The sequence below is a fragment of the Pagrus pagrus genome, assembly GCF_965226575.1.
Source record: "Pagrus pagrus genome assembly, chromosome: 7".
Taxonomy (NCBI): Eukaryota; Metazoa; Chordata; class Actinopteri; order Spariformes; family Sparidae; genus Pagrus; species Pagrus pagrus.
In genome coordinates, this window is record NC_140191.1 from 30,338,427 (window position 1) to 30,358,314 (window position 19,888).

General features: G+C 42.5%; 1 protein-coding gene and 1 long non-coding RNA gene across 3 annotated transcripts; both read left to right on the plus strand.

Moving 5' to 3' along the window:
• The first annotated feature begins 492 nt into the window (after positions 1 to 492).
• Positions 493 to 13,079, plus strand: LOC311259670 (cilia- and flagella-associated protein 20-like). 2 transcript variants are annotated; one of them, XM_084356952.1, is made up of 6 exons: positions 493 to 670; positions 785 to 835; positions 944 to 1,055; positions 1,152 to 1,336; positions 11,499 to 11,806; positions 12,037 to 13,079. In XM_084356952.1, the coding sequence occupies exons 1-5, from the start codon at positions 663 to 665 to the stop codon at positions 11,503 to 11,505; spliced, it is 363 nt and encodes a 120-aa protein (XP_084213078.1). In that variant the 5' UTR covers positions 493 to 662; the 3' UTR covers positions 11,506 to 11,806; positions 12,037 to 13,079. The 2 variants fall into 2 exon arrangements, with proteins under 2 accessions (XP_084213078.1, XP_084213079.1); XM_084356953.1 differs by lacking the exon at positions 785 to 835.
• A 4,153-nt stretch (positions 13,080 to 17,232) lies between these two features.
• On the plus strand, positions 17,233 to 19,308 carry LOC311259671. Its single transcript, XR_014622929.1, has 2 exons — positions 17,233 to 18,289; positions 18,459 to 19,308. It is a non-coding gene; the product is annotated as an uncharacterized lncRNA (long non-coding RNA).
• Positions 19,309 to 19,888: the final 580 nt, after the last annotated feature.

Genomic DNA, 19,888 nt, shown 5'->3' on the forward strand with positions numbered 1-19,888 from the left:
GTGGGGGGAAGGAGTTCTGATATATAGAAGCTGAGGTATATTCAATATTTTGGTTAGAGGACTTCATGAGTAAAACTGGTGCTTTGGGCTGGCTTGATTGTCAGTACTGGGCATGAATCCTAAATTACTTCTAGGATATTTTGGAAGTTGGATCAACTCTATTATCTTGGTTTGTTATCATACATAAAATGAATGTGGAAAAAGCTCATTTATAATAATCATTGGGACTCAATTAGTCAAAACCACTAAATGAGCCCTCAAATTGAAGATTTGGGTTTTATTATTAAACTCATTCCACAAAGACCCGCCCTAATCTGCCTCTAATTGGCTTGATTGGTTGCTCTTGCTGGGGTTAGAAGAGCAGCCAATCAGAAGCTTAGTAGGAATACAAGCTGAAATACAAGCTGCGTCACCTAACAACCACCATAGAACCACTTAAATATTCCATTCTTAGCAACACGAAATAATGAAGAGGTTAGCAACAGATTTAGTAAGTAAACAGTGTTTACTAACTAAATCTGTTGCTAACCTCGTCATTGTATTGAACACGTGAAAAGCGATCGTGGACGAACACAACTCAGAGAAGATGTTTAAAAACACATTTCAGAGCAGATTCTTGTCTATTTTCTACAGCATCGGCAGCAAACCGCTTCAGATATGGGATGAAAAGGTAAGCAGCGATTCAGAGTGGATGCTATGAAGCTTATCAAGCTTCCTTAGCTGGTCGTGCTAAAGCTTACTAACTATATTTCGATTGACTGCATAATTTTCTGTGTGTACACAGGCGAGGAATGGTCGCATCGAGAGAGTCACAGACGACGACATCCGCTCCCAGGTGTTGGAGGTCGAGGGGGCAAACGTCTGGGGAGTTTGTGTCTGTTGAACTGATTCTTCAGCTCAGGGCAACTCATTAAAGCACCCTCATCTCTTCTCTTCTCTGTAGTACCACCTACATAACATGTCCTGCAGACCCCAAGAAGACACTGGGCATCAAGCTTCCCATTCTTGTTCTGATCGTCAAGAATCTGAAGAAGTATTTCACCTTTGAAGTCGAGGTAGGATATATTCACTCTCACAGATACCGACCTGTTCCATGTTGTGGTGGTATAAACAAGTAAAGTGGACATATTCTCCCATCTTTAAACTTTCAGGTGCTGGATGATAAAAACATTCGCCGGCGGTTTCGGTTGAGTACCTACCGAAGCACGACGCGAGTGGACCCGTTGCTCTGCACCATGCCAGTGATGCTGGACGATGGCTGGAACCAGATTCAGTTCGACCTGTCGGACTTCACCAGGAGGGCCTATGGAACCAATTACCTTGAGACGCTGTACAGGTCAGTGCACAGAGACAAATTGTCCACTGTTTGAGTGTTATTGTGATCTCAGGTCAGGTTATTGGTAGTTTGCTTTCCTAGACAGCTAATTCGACGTTGAATGTTGAATGATGCTTCACACAGACTCAGGGTCTTTGCATGCAACTAACCATCTTCTATAACCTGGCATCACAACACACACGCACGCACGCACGCACGCACGCACGCACGCACGCACGCACGCACGCACGCACGCACACACACACACACACACACACACACACACACACACACACACACACACACACACACACACACACACACACACACACACACACACACACACCTTGAGCCTGGAGCATATCACACCCACATGTGATATCAGTGACCACCATTGTTTCTTTGTTCTGCCAGACACACACACACACACACACACACCTGTATATAGTACATGTTAGTGTGTTTCATCTTTGTGTATATAAAAGACTTTGAACCTTCAGGCTGTCTATTTAATATTGTACAAGAGTGAATGTTGCCAACCTCTACTCTGTCAAGAACTCCAAAATCCTTAGACCATTACTAGCTGTTATGGTAATAACAGGTGGTCAGGGATCAGGGATCTAGACCTTGTCTAGAGTATGGCGCTGGTAATGGCGACAAGCAGCAGGGGGGTCGTGTGAAGTGCGGTGTGTGTTGTTTGCTCCTTTTAAATTACTAAATTAAATACTCATCAGTGTGGAATACGTACAGGACCAATGGCTCACCTCAGTTTAGCAGGGTGCTTTTTGATTTTAGTGCTTTTGTGTCACTCTCTTCGTGGACTCTGCGTGCTAAGAGAGCGTCTTCAGTATGGCCGCGACTTTCTCCTTTCGTTGCGCCACTGCAAAGTTGATGCAGCCGAACTCCCGGCAGATCTCCCCCCGGAGATTTCCGGGCTGGATCCACCAGTTCAGAATCGGAGCCGAGAGTACAAGCCAGCGGCGAGGAAAAGAGGGAGACGTGGCGGTGTGCATCAGAGAATGAAAAGACTGGGACACCGTCGTATACCGCTCCCTACGATTCTCCTGTCAAACTCCCAGTCTCTTCGGAACAAAGTGGATGAGCTCAGGGCAAATGTGAAGTTTTTACCGGAGTATAAAAGTGCCTGTCTTCTGGCCTTCACGGAGACTTGGCTAAAGGAGCACGATTCTGATGCCGATATGGAAATAGAAGGATTTGGGGAACCATTTCGCCTGGACAGGGATGCTACGGTGACGGGTAAATCAGCTGGTGGAGGGCTGTGCCTGTATGTAAACAAGAACTGGTGTAAAACGGCACTTGTTCGTGAGTCAACTTCTATCCATATCATTGCGACCGTTTTACCTGCCAAGGGAATTTCCTCAGCTGTTTATCACACTGGTGTACATCCACCCCAGGGCTAACACCGACACGGCCACTCAGGTTGTTGTGAGAACAGTGCACCGACTTCAGTCACTTTCGCCGGACGCACCGAACTTTGTGATGGGCGATTTTAATCACTGTGACCTGAGGAAATCTTTATGCAACTTCCATCAGTATGTGACTTTCCCTACACGTCTTACGAGATGCTTAGACTTGTGTTATGGATCCGTTAAAGGGGCTTATAAAGCTCTGTGCAGAGCCCCACTCGGTGCGTCCGATCATAACACTGTTTATTTGGTTCCGTCCTATAAACCGCTCCTGAGGAGAAACAAACCGGAACGACGTTTGGTTCCGCATTGGTCGGAGGAGTCTGTGCTGTGTCTCCAAGACTGTTTTGACTGTACAGACTGGGGTGTTTTTAAAAGTTCTTGCCAAAATCTTGATGAACTTACAGAGACAGTGACGTCATATATCACTTTCTGCGAGAATCTTGTCATCCCACAGAAATCTTTTTCTATATATTCAAACAATAAACCCTGGGTTTCTAAGTCCCTCAAATTTACTATAAACCAGCGGAATATCAGTTTTCATAAAGGGGACCTGATAGAGGACAGAGCACTCCAAAAGCAAGTGAAAAAGGAGATTAAGATTGCTAAACTGAAATATAAAGACAGGGTTGTGAATATGTTCGCAACTGGTAACCCACGTCCTGCATGGGAGGGGGTTAAGTCTATGTTGGGTATGCAGACAAAACAACATCCCATCTCCCTAAATGGAGAGTCTGATTTTGATCTGTCAAACGAACTGAATATGTTTTATAATCGTTTCAATGTTTATGATTTTAACAATGAATTGTCTGCTTTTAAGAATGTCGCTTTTGCACAAAACAGTGTACACATTGATAGGAGTAGGGTCCAGAGTCTCTTCCGTTCAGTGAAAACAAGGAAAAGCCCAGGGCCTGATGGGATTGGAGGACGCCTTCTGAAAAACTGTGCCGAACAGCTTACAGATATCTTCTGTTTCATTTTTAGCTCTTCACTCCAGCATCAAAAGGTTCCTCGTCTCTGGAAAGAGTCAACTATTATCCCTGTTCCCAAGGGTAAAACTCCAAAAATAGCTAATGACTACAGGCCAGTGGCGCTCACCTCTTTACTTATGAAAACCCTTGAACGGATTGTAAAGGCTGACCTTTTGAGCATGGTCCATGGAATTTTAGACCCACTCCAATTTGCCTACAGGTCAGGTAGAGGTGTAGATGATGCCACAAGTACACTCCTTCATATGATTTTAACTCATTTAGAAGGTGCTAAGACTCTAGTACGACTTGTTTTTATCGATTTTACTTCAGCTTTTAACTGTATTCAGCCCCATATCCTTGCAGATAGGCTGCAGAGCATCCACATTGACCCCGGCCTCATAAGCTGGCTAATGGACTTTTTGACTGAAAGGCCTCAACGGGTAAAAGTGAACGGCGTTCTTTCAGACGCCCTCATTTCTTCCACAGGCTCACCTCAAGGCTGTGTCCTATCCCCCTTATTATATATTCTATACACAAACATGTGTAGAAGCCAGCAGGAGGGGAGTCACTTTTTGAAGTTTGCCGATGACTCGGTCGTTGTGTCTCTGCTTAACAGGAAAGATACAGATAATAGTGTGGCAATGACTGAATTCACTGACTGGTGCAAAACATCCTTCTTGGAATTAAACGTCTCCAAGACAAAAGAGATGGTAATTGACTTTGGGAAATCTCCCTCAACCATCTCTCCCACTATTATTGGAGATCAGCCGGTGGAAATTGTCTAGGGTCATAAATACTTGGGAATCATGTTTGACCACAAGTTGACATTTGAACACCAGGTGGATGCTGTTTGTAAAAAAGCACACCAGCGGATGCACTTTCTTCGCAGACTTCGTAGCTTTAACATGGATAACACTTTTATGAGAATGTTTTATATTTGTTTTATTGAATCTGTTTTAACCTTTTCTTTTATCAGCTGGTTTGGCACACTGTCTCTGCAGAACAAGAATAGAATTCAAAGCATTGTCAAAGTCTGCACTAAGATTACAGGTACCAATCTAGACAACATCTCTGACCTGTATAAGGTGAGAGCCCTTGCAAAGGCCCAGAGAATTCTGGTGGACACGTCCCACCCCTTGTTCAAAGAATTTCAGCTTCTTCCTTCAGGTCGCAGATTCGCTCTCCCAAAGTGTAAGACCAATCGCCATAAAAATTCTTTCATCCCTGCGGTGATAGCGCTTGTGAATTCCTCTTAACGTACCCACTGTATGAGTATTGATTTATTTATTTATCTATTTAAATTACGGTGACATGTATTATTCGTAGTGTGCCGTTTTATTTTTATTTTATTCTTATTCTGTATGTGTGCTGACTGGGTGTTGTGTAAGTGTGGACCACTGTTGCACAGACAATTGCCCCCTTGGGGGATAATAAAGATTGATTGATTGATTGATTGATGATTGAATATTGGCTGTAGTTATTAAATTAATTATTAATCAGAGTTACAAACAGTTTAGTACCTTTTCTGAGACTGATTTGGTGAATTGGCTATCTTTTCCCTTCTTCAAGGGTGGTGCCCTGAGGTGATCTAATGTAAATTGGATCTTATTAGTAATCATAATAATAATTATACCTGATAATCATTAATTATTATTGATAGCCAAATGTAACCCAAAACTCCCTGTTACTGTTGCATGAAGCACTACATTATGGTGCCTCGTGTGATGTGAGCACAACACTTAAATGACATAAAGCTGCATCTTCAACTCATTTCCCAAATGCAGTATGTGAAAGGGTTTTAGGAGAACAAGATAACATGAAAAACGAACTGGGAAGAATTTTGATACCCCTGTCTTAAGCATAAACACTGTGACTTCATATTTTCCTTCTTGCAATATCAGAAAAACAAAACAAAGCCAGGTATAATTCAAAGTAAACAACTGAACTGCGTGAACACATTGACACACTGGAGAGTCACGCAAATGAAAACAAGAAAGAATTGCACCATTTAAGTTTGAGTTCAAATTACCATTAAATGTCTCTGCCAGCATATTCTGTCACAGACTGACTTGAGTCATTTTAATCTTTTAGTGGTCAAGTCTTTCCACTGCACAAATGTGCATTTTGGCATTGAGAGGAGTTGCAAATATGGTACTCAAGGCATTGTTGCTACATCTGCTGCTTCAGCAACAATCCTCAGATGTTCACTCTTTATAAAACAAAAGACTACTGCAACACAGGTTTTAAACTGGGTGACGTGTTGATAAAAGTCAGGTCAGATTAATGGATGTATAAAGCTGCCATTTGTGCGCTGAAATACCAATAATGTGATAAGATTTACATATGGCTCTCATTAACAACAGATGATTTCAAAATGAACACTTGAAAAAGGTCATACTGGTATAGGGTAACATTTGGACAAGAATTTGAAGTAAGGGCAGTAAGTGCTATAAACTATTAGTATAAAATGTTTGTACGTGTTGAGAGTAAGCATACGTTTCCCAGCAGGCACGTATAAATTTCAATAAGGATCGTCAGTCTTTTAGGGAACTGGTGTTGTGATTTAACAACAGCGTTATGCCTAAAATGTGGTCAGGCATCGGGAAAGAAAAGAGGACATATATTAAAAGAAAAAACCCTGAAAAGGCTCCAATTTAACATTTTCAGTGAACTGTCATCATATATTTGGAAAGCATATTAAAGCATAACAAATAAAACAAAAGGACATCTTTCTATAATAACTTTGATATGGCAAAATCAATATTGGCAACAGTGTCAGGCTGTAATAGCTTTCAAATCAGGACTCTTCAGAATTTAAGAATTTAGATACTGAAAAATGTGGCATGAAACTGCTGTTTGAAACTCTCATTATCACCACTGCAGCTGCTGTTTCTCTTTGAAACAACCCTCATATAACGAACTGTCAACAAGCAAATTACAAAATATACAAATTATTTTTAACAAAACATATTTTCCTTACACGATTGCTAAAACTTAAAGAATACATTCATAGAAATCTATTGCTTTAGTCAACAGCATGCATCTCTTTAAAGTGCAAAAAACATTCATTGGTTCAAATCAGTAAATCAACTACTGCAGTAAATCATTGATTGTAAATAAAATACAACATACATGATCATTTCTAGATGTCAAAACATAACTGCAGAAAGATACAGCTGTACGACGTATAAAATAAACCTGATAAGTCAAACGCAACACAAAAAATACAATAAAGCCAAGGCAGACAACACATCTGTAGCATGTACTGATACACTTAGAGCTTGCATTGATGTCATTAGTAGTTGAGAAATAGAGGCTAAGAGGCTGCCTGGAGGTCCACGACTGTACAAGTAAGGTCCTTCTCAGTCTTCAGTTTCCTGCCTTTGACCACATTTGTTTCACACATCTTTTTATTATAAATGTCTGTAATACTCAACAACCTCATTGCTTCAAGAAGAGTGTTTTATACAGAATACTTGTAAAAATCACTGTTGATCTTGTTCACAAATTTAACAAATCTGTGTTTTTGAATCTTCTCAGTGTCAGGATGATAAACCAAATAAGCGGGGCTGTTCTTGTCATAACAGACAAAAAGTCCCTGGTCACATATGGAATCAAGCTTTCCTTTGTTCTGTTTGTATGTGTAACATACAGATCCAAATTTCTGCATTTTGGACAAATGTGGCTTTTTATCTGTCAGCATCTGGTAAGGGGTCTTCCCTGTTCGCTTATTAAAGCATCTGTTGCGTACTATGGCCGGGTAGCTGACTTTCAATTAGCATACATCTGCCCATTTACGCCAGCCCCTCTCAGCGCTACCGTTTTGGTGAGGTGAATACAGGGCTGATGTCTCGTGCTTGATACCATTCTTCCTTAACAGGGTCTGGAAATCCCTGCATATAAACTCTGTGCCGTTGTCAGATCTGATACACTTTATCTTTCCATAAGGGGCAGTATCTGCTAGGAACTTTTCAGCTGCCTGCACCGTATCACTCTTTGTCTTAAGACAGTATAAAAAAACTGCATTTGAACAATCATCAGTGAATGACTGCACATATTTGTACCCATCAACAGTAGGGGTGTTCCAACAAGGGTACCTTACGATTCGATTCGATTTCGATTATGGGAGCTTCGATTCGATTATTGGCCACGATTCTTCGATTATTGCAATTTTTAATGCTTTTTAGATAAGATAAGATAAGATAAGATTGATTTTGTCTTCATCTATGGCTATATTTGTAAATAAATAGCCTATCAATTAACTCAGTTCCTCTAAAACTACACTCATAAAGTAAATAGCAAGGTTTTTTGAACATTTGACTTGTATTTTTCAAAGACACAAAATATTTTATTTTATGACTATGTAAACATTTGCACTTTGACCTACTTAACTTTGACCAGGGAAAGCTCCACTTGCAGGAGAGCCCCCTCTATTGGCGGAAAACACTGAAAACAGTCAAGCCCTGGATTTAATGAGGCGTAAACATGTGACGTGACGTGGCGTGAAGCACGAAGTTGGGCAGTGATCAGTGACAACAAAGTTGTCTTCAAAATAAGAGCTTTACATTGCACCCCATTGGATTTTGGAACTGGGTTCTTAGCGGGGGGCTTTTAATTTGAAAGTAGCGACCGTTCGTAGCTTGCCGCTACACAACAGCTGACAGTCAGCAGCTACTAGCTGTTTGGTTGTGTCCGCTAGCTGTCCGCTACAGAGACCGAGGAGACGGTAGCATCTCCCGGATCTCAGCGGCTTTCCAGTTGCTCATCTTGACATCCGCGGATGAAGTGATGAACTGACTGCTTTGATCAGCTGTTTCCTGGTTTTAAAACTCCCGGCTGCGGGTCGCACAACAGTGCACGTTATCGACACCTCCGCCCATGTCCCGCATTTGCCGGCACATTGACGCCTCGGATTTAGATAGCAATGGAGGCGGCAGTAAGTGTACCCTCAGAGGCGTCAAATTGGCGGACCAAAACAGACCGCCAATTTGCCGCCTTCTGTCTAAATGCGCGGACCTAGCAAAGCATCGACGTTAATTAATCGATGCCGAATCGTCACGTGAAGCATCGCGATGCATCGCCACATTGATGAATTGCACCCACCTCTAATCAACAGACTCATTAGCTACTGGACTTGCTAGGTCTGTGTGCACCATCTGTAAGGGAGCTTCTGCTCTTCTTCGGGTTTGAACAAACAAACTTTCCCTGAATACATACCTCACACTCTTGATCAGGCTTAATAGTCTTCCCCTTTATCTGAATACTGTTGTGTTGTAAAAATGAAAGAAAGCTAGCAGGCAAGCTACTTCAGAGGACCGGTGTTTACTACTCAGAAGTCAGATACAAGTGCCTCGTATATTCACGATACATGAATTACATGGAGTGACACTGCCACCTACTGGCATGATATATTTATGCAGGCACACACTCTTTTTTTTTTTAGGAATAATTCCTCTCATGAAAATACGAACAGATAGTGAACGTTTAGCTGTGTCAACACTTCAATAGTAACCAACCTTGCATAGTAAGTAATTATGAAATAAAAAACAAACTGAAATTAGCTTCTGAATATCCCAGTATTCCCTAAAATCTGTAAACAGTACTTTTCAGCGAAACACTTGTACGTTACCAACAATTTTCTGTAGTCTTGTGCTGACTGTAAAGAGCTTCACGTGGAAAAATACATTAATTAGAATTGTCCATAACATTATCAATTGTGAACTTGTAACAGTCCATAAATCAAATTGGACACAAGTAACAGTCCACACATCACACCACATTCTGCCCCTTTTTAAAAAGGCAGAGTTCAGGTGGCAAAACCTCCCAGCCATGCAGGCGGCCGAATCTGCCTGCGACTCCGCTGGGGCCTGGGAGATGGTCGAGCAGGCGGGGGGGTCTAAGGGGGCTTATAAATATCCTCTAGGGCTGTACCCAGGTACTGGTTGTATGCACCCCAGGGGAGGGGAAACTTGCAAGGGACAGGTGCACAGCGTTCCACACTTTACCATCAGAAAGTTTGTAGGTTGCCGGGCCTTTCTGAGCAACAACTCGGAGGGGCTATGTGAACTTGGAGTGTCCTTTCTTTATGATTCCTAGCTTCCTGATCCAAACATAGGAACCACACTGAAACTTGACTGTGCACCACAACGTTCATCCACATAGCGCTTTACTTTGGCTTGTTTCAGAGTCACAGTGTCTCTCAAAGCCTCAGGCTGAGCAGACGCGCAAGGCAAAGCAATGTTTTTGATGTTCAATTTGGTGCGGAATGGACGGCCAAACAGAAGTTCAGCAGGGGAGACTTGAGTCAATGCATGGGGAGCTGCTCGATAAGTGAGGAGGAAGTCTGTGACAAAGGGCAGACACAAATGAAGGGCCGTTGTCAGTCACAAGTTCCAGGGGGTTGCCTTCACGGCTGAAAACGGCAGAAAAGAATGCAATGACAGTAGCGGATGTCACATCTGAGGTAAATGCTATTTCAGGCCATTTACTGTAATAGTCCACCAATGTGATGGCAAAATGGCAGTCAGGCGGAGCAGAGTGGAATGGGCCCACAATATCCATGGCAAGTTTTTCCCAGGCTACATTGGGAAGGGGCACCGGTTGCAGTGGGGCAGCTCTGGTTATGGCGGTTTTGTCATGTTGGGAGCAGGTGGTGCATGACTTAACGGCAGCTTCAACATCAGAGTCCATACCAGGCCACCAATAAAGCTCCCTAAGTCTTTGTTTAGTCCTCACCATACCTTGGTGAGTGTCGTGGGCAAGCTGTATGAGTTGTGGCTGCAGAGTCGGGGGAAACACAACTCGGTGAGTAGAAGAGCAGGATCAAGGCCTTTAGCTGTCCGGGGCCAACCATTTCTTAGATAAGCCATAACCTGCTGCAGCACTGGGCAATCTTGGTAGGCAGTATGTAGCTGCTCTGTAGTAACAGCTGCCAAGTCCACAGACACCATTGCTATGATGTCCTCAACCTGCTCTTGTGGGTCAGAAGACGGCAGGGGCATGCGTGACAAACAGTCTGCTATGACGTTATCGTGACCTGGCTTGAATTCCACAGTGTAGTTAAAGCACATAAGGCGAGCAGACCATCTCAAAATCCTCATACCTGCTCTTCCGAAGCCTTTGGTGGACAGCAGGGCAGTAAGTGGGCTATGGTCTGTGCGCAGGGTGAAGTGTCTTCCCCACAGGTACGTGCGCCAAAGCTCAGCTGACCACACACAAGCCAGAGCCTCCTTCTCTATGATAGAGTATTTCCTCTCACAGTCAGTAAGGGACCTGGATGCAAATGCAACAGTCTTTTCAGTGTCCCCGTGTAGCTGTGTGAGCACTGCACCTATGCCGTAGTCACAGGCGTCCGTAGTGACGAGAGTAGGGAGAGCAGGGTCGAACAGTGTAAGCGCTGGGCTTGTAGCTATCAGTTCTTTGATTTGTGAAAAAGCCTCTTGGGCAGCATCAGTCCATTTAAATTCTACATTTTTCCTCAGCAGAGCACAAAGAGGTTCCAAAACAGAGGCATAGCAGGGGATGAACTTTGTATACCACCCCGTGAGGCCCAAGAAGGACTGTAGGGCCGTGGCATCACGAGGGGGAGGACCTTGACAATTATTACACACTGGACCTCAAGTGCACAAGTGTAACTTTTTTGCAGTATACTAGAGGGTTAAAGTTTTCAAGTGCTTTATAAGTTTACGAGCTAAAGCCACGAGCTAAAATACCTGATTTCTTCTCTTCCTTGACCTCTGTAATGCTTCTGTATCCTGTTTAACAATGACTCTTTCTGTGTTACAGGGGGTGAAGAACTTCAGGCACTACAGGGTTTTTTGGACAAGGTGGAACAGGCTCAGCTTCAGACAGAGGCTATCTCTCCTCCAAAATTCAAATCTGGGAAGCGAGAGCTTTTTCAAGACAGTGGCCTATACCTATCCTCTACCCGCTTAGCTGCAATCCATGGAGAGGAGAGAAAAGACTGCCTTCGATTGTTTCATCTTCATTCTTTACCTCAGAGAAGTGCCAAAATGCAGTGGCGTTCGGAAAACATGGAAAGGTGCCAGATGGGAAGACGGCCCTCAACAGAAAGAAAGTCAATGGAATTCTAAGTACAGTGCACATTTTGTTTAAATGTTTTTTTCCTAAGTGTGCATTCATCCCACAGGACTGTCATTTTTATTTTTTTAAAGTGTTGTATCATTAATTATTCCCCAATACACACAAATATCAGAACATTCTGACCTAGGTTAGCAGTAGAAAAAAAATAGGATGAGTGAATGTGTATCATTCATTATTTTCATATAAATCATTTTACATTTGTTTTCTTTCATTTGTGCAGCTTATGTAATGAACTGTGGGACCCTGGCTGGCTGGACTCCTGTTGAAAAAACAAGAGTCAAAAAGGCGTTGATCAACAAATGCCACGTCCGGGCTGCAAAGACTCTTTAATTGTGTTGGAGGAGAAACTGTGGATCTGCTGACTTTGAACATGCTGTGTAAGAGGATGTATAGAGCTTGCCTGCCTGTGTGAATATGTTGTGTTCAATCTACAGATGTTGCCTGTGTGAATATGCTGTGTTCAAGCTACAGATGTAGTCTGACTCTGCTGTGTTCATTCTAGAGATGATGCCTATGTGAATATGCTGTGTTCAATCTAGAGATGGTGCCTATGTGAATATGCTGTGTTCAATCTAGAGATGGTGCTTATGTGAATATGCTGTGTTCAATCTAGAGATGGTGCTTATGTGAATATGCTGTGTTCATTCTAAGGATGGCATCTGAATATGCCGTGTTCAATCTAGAGATGGCATCTGAATATGCTGTGTTCAATCTAGAGTTGGTGCCTATGTGAATATGCTGTGTTCATTCTAGAGATGGTGCCTATGTGAATATGCTGTGTTCAATCTAGAGATGGTGCCTATGTGAATATGCTGTGTTCATTCTAGAGATGGTGCCTATGTGAATATGCTGTGTTCAGTCTAGAGCTGGTGCCTATGTGAATATGCTGTGTTCAATCTAGAGATGGTGCCTATCTGAATATGCTGTGTTCAGTCTAGAGCTGGTGCCTATTTGAATATGCTGTGTTCATTCTAGAGATGGTGCCTATGTGAATATGCTGTGTTCAATCTACAGATGGTGCCTATTTGAATATGCTGTGTTCATTCTAGAGATGGTGCCTATGTGAATATGCTGTGTTCAATCTAGAGATGGTGCCTATGTGAATATGCTGTGTTCAATCTAGAGATGGTGCCTATGTGAATATGTCTAGAGCTTACTTTACTTTCCATCACTGCAAATATGCAACATCAAACTGAACCCACCCTTTTGGTTGTGGAACCTTTAAAAAAACACTGGTAAAATTAAATTTTGTTGGGTACCACAGCTGATGCCTGTAGCATGTTTTTGTTAACTTTGATATTGTTTTTGTTCTTTGCATGTGATGTCTGTAAATTATTTACCGCTTATGAAATTACCATTGCAGATCCGGACAAAATTAGAGCTATTTTTATAGGATATGGAAGCACAGTGTCTTTGCTAATATGAGGCAATACAATACAATAATAACATTGATAAATAAAAGACATAAAACACACGACACAGTAAGAACAGCAGACTGGATAACCAGGTATTACACTGTGCAGTCTTATACAGTGTATGTGCTTCATAGGCAAGTATAGGTGATAAATATTAATTAAGTTAAATATCCTTTTAGTGATTGAAAAATATTTTTTTAGCTTGCTTCTCCACAGTCTTACTTGGCTTCCAGTATGTCATGACATTAACTTGGACCATTGCAGCTAGTGGGATCCCAAAACAGCAAACTGTGTAACTTTTTTGCAGTATACTAGAGGGTTAAAGTTTTCAAGTGCTTTATAAGTTTACGAGCTAAAGCCACGAGCTAAAATACCTGATTTCTTCTCTTCCTTGACCTCTGTAATGCTTCTGTATCCTGTTTAACAATGACTCTTTCTGTGTTACAGGGGGTGAAGAACTTCAGGCACTACAGGGTTTTTTGGACAAGGTGGAACAGGCTCAGCTTCAGACAGAGGCTATCTCTCCTCCAAAATTCAAATCTGGGAAGCGAGAGCTTTTTCAAGACAGTGGCCTATACCTATCCTCTACCCGCTTAGCTGCAATCCATGGAGAGGAGAGAAAAGACTGCCTTCGATTGTTTCATCTTCATTCTTTACCTCAGAGAAGTGCCAAAATGCAGTGGCATTTTAGTGATTGAAAAATATTTTTTTAGCTTGCTTCTCCACAGTCTTACTTGGCTTCCAGTATGTCATGACATTAACTTGGACCATTGCAGCTAGTGTGGATCCCAAAACAGCAAAATCGACTCCTCCTTTCCTGCGATCAGGAAATTAATGTTGGTGTCACTGTGCTGTAAGCTCTCCAAATAGTGGAGGAGGGAAAAGAAACTTCTTGACATGTCCATCCCAGACATCTTTACAGTCCTGGCAGAGTTGCCTTGCAGGAACCACAGCCAGAACATGACATCATCATCGAAACCTGAGCAAACATAGCGGCCGGTTATATATTTAGTTCAGGTCTGCATTATTTGTTAGAGCATAAGCTATCTTTACCTTTAGTCTCAAACAACTACGGAGAACTCCTGTATCAGCAACATCACCGTGAGTGAGAGGGTGATAAAGAACGTGACCGTAAATCTCTCTCTCTCTCTCTCTCTCTCTCTCTCTCTCATAACAAAGACATTCCAGGCAATGTAAAACTTTGAAGGGAAAGTGACAGAATTGCCCGAATGACACTTAATAACAATCATTAATATTCATTAATGTTCATGACAGTTGTCATGTCATGTTAATGACAGTGTTATGTCAGTCTTTGTCTGTCCTTTAAATTAAGTGTTACCATTAATGTTTCTTGCAGATAATGTAGTTATAAACGTCTTGTAAATTTTATTTCCAGCTTACCAAAGAATACCTGGAATTGATCTCCAAGGTGTCAGATGGATCAGAATCCTCTATGAGCAGCATTGAAATCAGTGATGATGAATATACTCCGCCAAAATACTCAACATGTGGAAGCAGTTCAGAGGGCTCTTACGATCTCACAAGCAATGTTCCATTGGTGAAACTGAAGAAACAGAAGACATCACAGAGGACTTCTAAAGGAAAGACATTGTCCAGTATTTCTTCAGATGAAGACAATAGGGGAGCAGAAAGTGAAAACTCTGATGACACAAACCTGGGAAATGTGTCAGTAATGAAGCTGCAAAAAAAGAAAGATGGTGCTAGAGTTAACAGTAAAACGCATTATTGTCTGTACTGTACCGTGCACTGCCATAAAATGGCGAGGCACTTAATACGCGAACACAGCTATGAAACAGCTGTAGCACAAGCAGCCTCTTTTCCTTTGAACTCAAAGGAAAGACAATTACATTTTGACCTAATAAGAAACAAAGGAAACCCTGCTCATAATAATGAGGTCCTAAAAACTGGTAGCGGAACACTAATCCCAAGTCAGCAAGCTGGGAAACCAGTGAAAGCAGGTGACTACATGCACTGCATAAACTGTGAGGCTTTGCTTAAAAGAAAAGCATTATGGAGACACATGTCCAGGTATAAGCTTTCAAGAAAATGCAGCGCACCAAAGCCAGGCAGAAGTCGGATCCAGTCACTCTGTGCCTGTACACAGCCCGTCCCAGATGGTCTTAGCAGAAAAGTTTGAGAGCTTGTAAATGCTGTGCACCAAGATGAAGTCACAAACATCATCAGAGAGGAGAGAAGCATTCTGAGACTTGGAGAACATTTGTATGCAAAGCATGGACATGACAAGACCAAACATGAGTACATTAGACAAAAAATGAGAGAAATAGGAAGACTAATCCGTCAGTCACGGCAGACTGGCTGACTGAAAGGATTTGAGGACGTCTATGTACCTTCCAACTTCAACTTTGTGGTTAAAGCAGTAAAGGACAAAGCTGGCTTTGATGAAGACAGAAACATCTACAAAACTCCATCCTTGGCTCTGAAAATGGGTCATAGTCTCAAGAAGATTGCAGATATTCTTCAGTGTGAAGCGCAGATGGCAGAGTCAGAGTCAGAGTCAGACAATGAGGAATTTCTTAAGAATCTGGAGAGGAGCCGGGGTCCTTATGAGAAAAAGTGGGATGTGTGTGTGTCATCACGTGCCCTACAAACTCTAAAAGAGGCGACATGGAACACTCCTCAGCTCCTTCCTTTCACTGAGGGTGTACAGAACATGCACATGTATCTTGATAAGTGCAGAGGAGAATACCAAAGTGGACTTAAGAATGATCCAAATAAGAAGAACGGGTCCAAGCTGGCCAATTTGACTCTTTGTGAGGTGATCCTGTTTAATCGCAGAAGAGAGGGTGAGGTGTCAAAGATGCCGCTTAGTGCATTCACCCTAAGAGACACTTCGGGAGTCCATTCAGATTTGGCACTAGGACTTTCTGAGTTGGAGCAAAAGCTTTGCCAGCATTTTCAGCGCATGAAATAAGAGGGAAAAGAAACAGGAAAGTTCCCATCCTTCTAACGCCAGACACGCTCCTCGATGGAAGCCTTGGTTGAACATCGGCGAGCCTGTGGTGTGCCTGATGAAAATCCCTTCTTCTTCTCCAGACCTGAAGCAGAGACTCACTTAAGGGGCTCGGATGCCATCAGACAGATTGCAAGGGAATGTGGGGCCAAGCATCCTGAAACTCTGTCCTCAACCAAACTGAGAAAGCACGTGTCCACACTGTCCATGGTCCTAAACCTGAGAGATAATGAGATGGACATACTTGCCCATTTTCTTGGTCATGACATACGGGTACATAGGCAGTACTATAGATTACCTGAAGGAACGCAGCAGTTGGCTAAAGTCAGCAATGTGCTGATTGCCCTAGAACCGCGGTTCTCAAAGTGTGGGGCGAGCCCCACTGGTGGGGAATAAAGACGTTACAGGTGGGGCGTGACAAACGGGAGGAAATTTCACTGAAAACTCCACATTTCTTATGGTAGGAGCGAAAGCTTGACAGACATAGCAACAGTAACTAAAGGGGGCGGGGCTTAGCGATGGGTCAATTGTAGCGGAACAAACTTTCGCGCGGATGGGTAGCAGGCTAGTGTGGACAATAACACAACATGGATAAATTTGTGACACGGACCTCAAAAGTTGTCGAGCCAGCGCCAGCAGACAAACATAAACCTGACGGGCCTAATCAACCAAAAAGCCAACCGAAAAGAAAATATGATGAAGGATATCTTGCTCTTGGATTCACAGCAGCGGTGGTGGGGGCAGAGGAGTTACCCCTGTGTGTTCTGTGTCTTAAACCGCTAGCAGCAGACAGCATGAGACCCAACAAATTAAGAAGACACCTAGAGACCACACACCCCAGTCACTTCAATAAGCCACTTGATTTCTTTCAAAGAAAACTGGCAGAATACCGTCAACAGGAGAATTGCATGGTAAAAGCTGCATCAGTAAACAGTGAAGCTCAAATGGCTTCATATAGAGTTGCATACAGAATTGCACAATGCAATTCTGTATGCAATGCAGCGGGGAGAATGAGCTGCTCAGCAATTGTGCCAGTTATGCTTGACGAGACAAGCGCAGCAAAATTAAAAGCTGTCCCCCTGTCAAATGACACAGTTGCGAGACGTATATGCGACATTTCAAGTGATCTTGAGGAACAACTCATAGAAAAATTACAAGAAAGTCGTTTTGCAGTACAAGTGGACGAAGCTACTGACAGCAATAAAGACTGCTTGTTCATCTCATACGTCCGCTTTGTGAATTGCGAGTCACTGTGCGAGGATTTGCTGTTTTGCAAATACATACAAAATAGAGCCACAGCTGATGAGCTGTTTAAGATCATGGACAGTTACCTCGAAGAACACGGCCTTAAATGGGAAAACTGTGTGGGCTTTTGCTCTGATGGCGCACAGACCATGGCAGGGTCAAGAAACGGGCTGCAGGCACTAATAAAGAGGGTTGCGCAAGATGCTGTCATTAACAGGGAAGCGCTCGCGTCAAGGCAGCTCAGCCCTGAACTAAATGAGGTATTGACAGAAGCTGTGAGCGTGGTAAATGTTATCAAAACCCGACCACTGAAAGCACAACTGTTCTCCGCACTTTGTGAGGAAATGGGAGCTGATCACACATCTGTGCTGTTTCACAGTGAAGCAAGGTGGCTCTCCCAGGGCAAAGTGCTGTCGCGCGTCTTTGCCCCGCGGCAGAGATTCGGATCTTCTTAGAGGAGGAGCGCATGTATGAGGCTGCAAGCAAGTTCAGTGATGAACAATTTCTGTTGAAGCTGGCCTACCTCAGCGATGTGTTTGGCAAGCTTCAGCTCCAAGGCAAAGACAAGCACCTACCTCACCTGGCAGACAAAATCACTGCATTCCCCCGAAAGCTCGAGGTATGGGGCAGGCGCCTCGATCAACAAAATATAGATGTCTTTGAGAACCTGAGTGAAGTTGCTGAAACCACTGATTCTGGAGCCACCACAGTGATCACATGTATTAAGCAGCACATATCTTCCCTGAGAGGACTGTTTCAAAAATACTTCTCGATCAACAGTGCTCAGTATGACTAGGTTACGGATCCATTCAATGCAGCAGGTTGGTATTTTGACATTTTATTGAATATTATACTCATATATTATACATGCATTTTATTTATGTTGTATGCTACTTACTAACTGGAATGGATTGTTGTCAAACAGATTTCTTTGTGTTTATTATGCAATGACAAATAAAGTCAGCCTATTTATTTATATTCTATCTGCAGCACCTGCTGATTTTAGGTCTGCTGAGGAGGACCAGTTCATTGAAATGACATCTGACTCCACCCTGAGGCTGAGGTTTACAGCTCAGACTCTTTGTGAATTCTGGTTTGGAGTGGAGAGGGAGTATCCACTCATCGGGCGTGAGCTGTGTGCATTCTTCTTCCCTTTGCCACATCATATCTCTGTGAGATGGGCTTTTCAGCTGTTGCTTCACTGAAAACAAAGTACAGATCTCAGCTGAACATTGATCACGACTTGAGAGTGGCAGTATCAAGCCTGCAACCCGCTTTGAAAAGATGTGCAATGCAAAACAGGCTCATTGCAGCCACTAATGCAGGGGTAAAACTCATATGTTCACTTGCTCACCTGTCTTGCCAAATGCATTTCTCTTCTTTTCTTTTTTTTTTAACAGATTGCAAAGTGGCACTTTTATTTTCTCTATTTTTTAACTTGATGCACGTCATGACACAGCTGCACTTTTATTTTCTTTATTTTTGAACTTGCTGTTATTTTATGTTATTGAGTTAGAATTTAGATACAACATGATGTTACTTCAATAAATTGGAACATTTTAAGTTTGCAGCTTTACAGCCACTAATGCAGGGATAAGTCGCATAAGTTCACTTGCTCACCTGTTTTGCCAAATGCATTGCTCGTCTTTTTTTTTTTTTAACAGATTGCAAAGTGGCACTTTTATTTTCTCTATTTTTGAACTTGATGCACGTCATGACACAGCTGCACTTTTATTTTCTCTATTTTTGAACTTGAAGCTGTTATTTGATGTTATTGAGTTAGAATTTAGATACAACATGATGTTACTTGATGTTACTTCAATAAATTTGAAAATGTTGAGCTTGGCGTATTTCATTAGCATTGTGTTGGGGCGATGGGGGCAGGTGGGGCTTGAAAATTCCCCCTTGTCGGAAGTGGGGGATGACCGAAAAAGTTTGAGAACCACTGCCCTAGAACAAGGCCGCCTGTCAGACTTCAAGGGAATGAGCCTGGTCCAAATCCAAATTGATCCCGATGGTAAAGGAAATACACATACACATATTGTAGCGGTTTGATCAAATTTAAAGCAATTATCCACATCAAACTCCACAAAGGACACATGTGCTCAAAACACACATATCCCTGAATGCATTTCTTAAACACAAAACAAAACACAGTGGTAAAGAACAGCAGAGCAGGTGGAATAAACACACAATTTCAGTAAATTTAACCCCACCACCTATACAAGTCTGAAAATAGTTATATTCGACAAACAAAAGGAAAAAGTCAAAGTTAGGCTCAGTTCAGTCCACACAAAAATACTCCATTTCGGGATTTCTCTGTAATCACTGTCATTTCCCTCCAGTCCAGTTCATTGATAAACAAAAAAGAAACCAAGAAGACGAAGAAAGAAAGATACAAATAAAACAAAACAAGGGAT

What these genes read in the sequence shown, in the direction of transcription:
- LOC311259670 (XM_084356952.1), top strand. An exon ending in ACGACGACATCCGCTCCCAG is followed by an intron (nt 836 to 943) that starts GTGTTGGAGGTC and finishes TCTTCTCTGTAG; the next exon opens with TACCACCTACATAACATGTC. An exon ending in ATTTCACCTTTGAAGTCGAG is followed by an intron (nt 1,056 to 1,151) that starts GTAGGATATATT and finishes TTAAACTTTCAG; the next exon opens with GTGCTGGATGATAAAAACAT.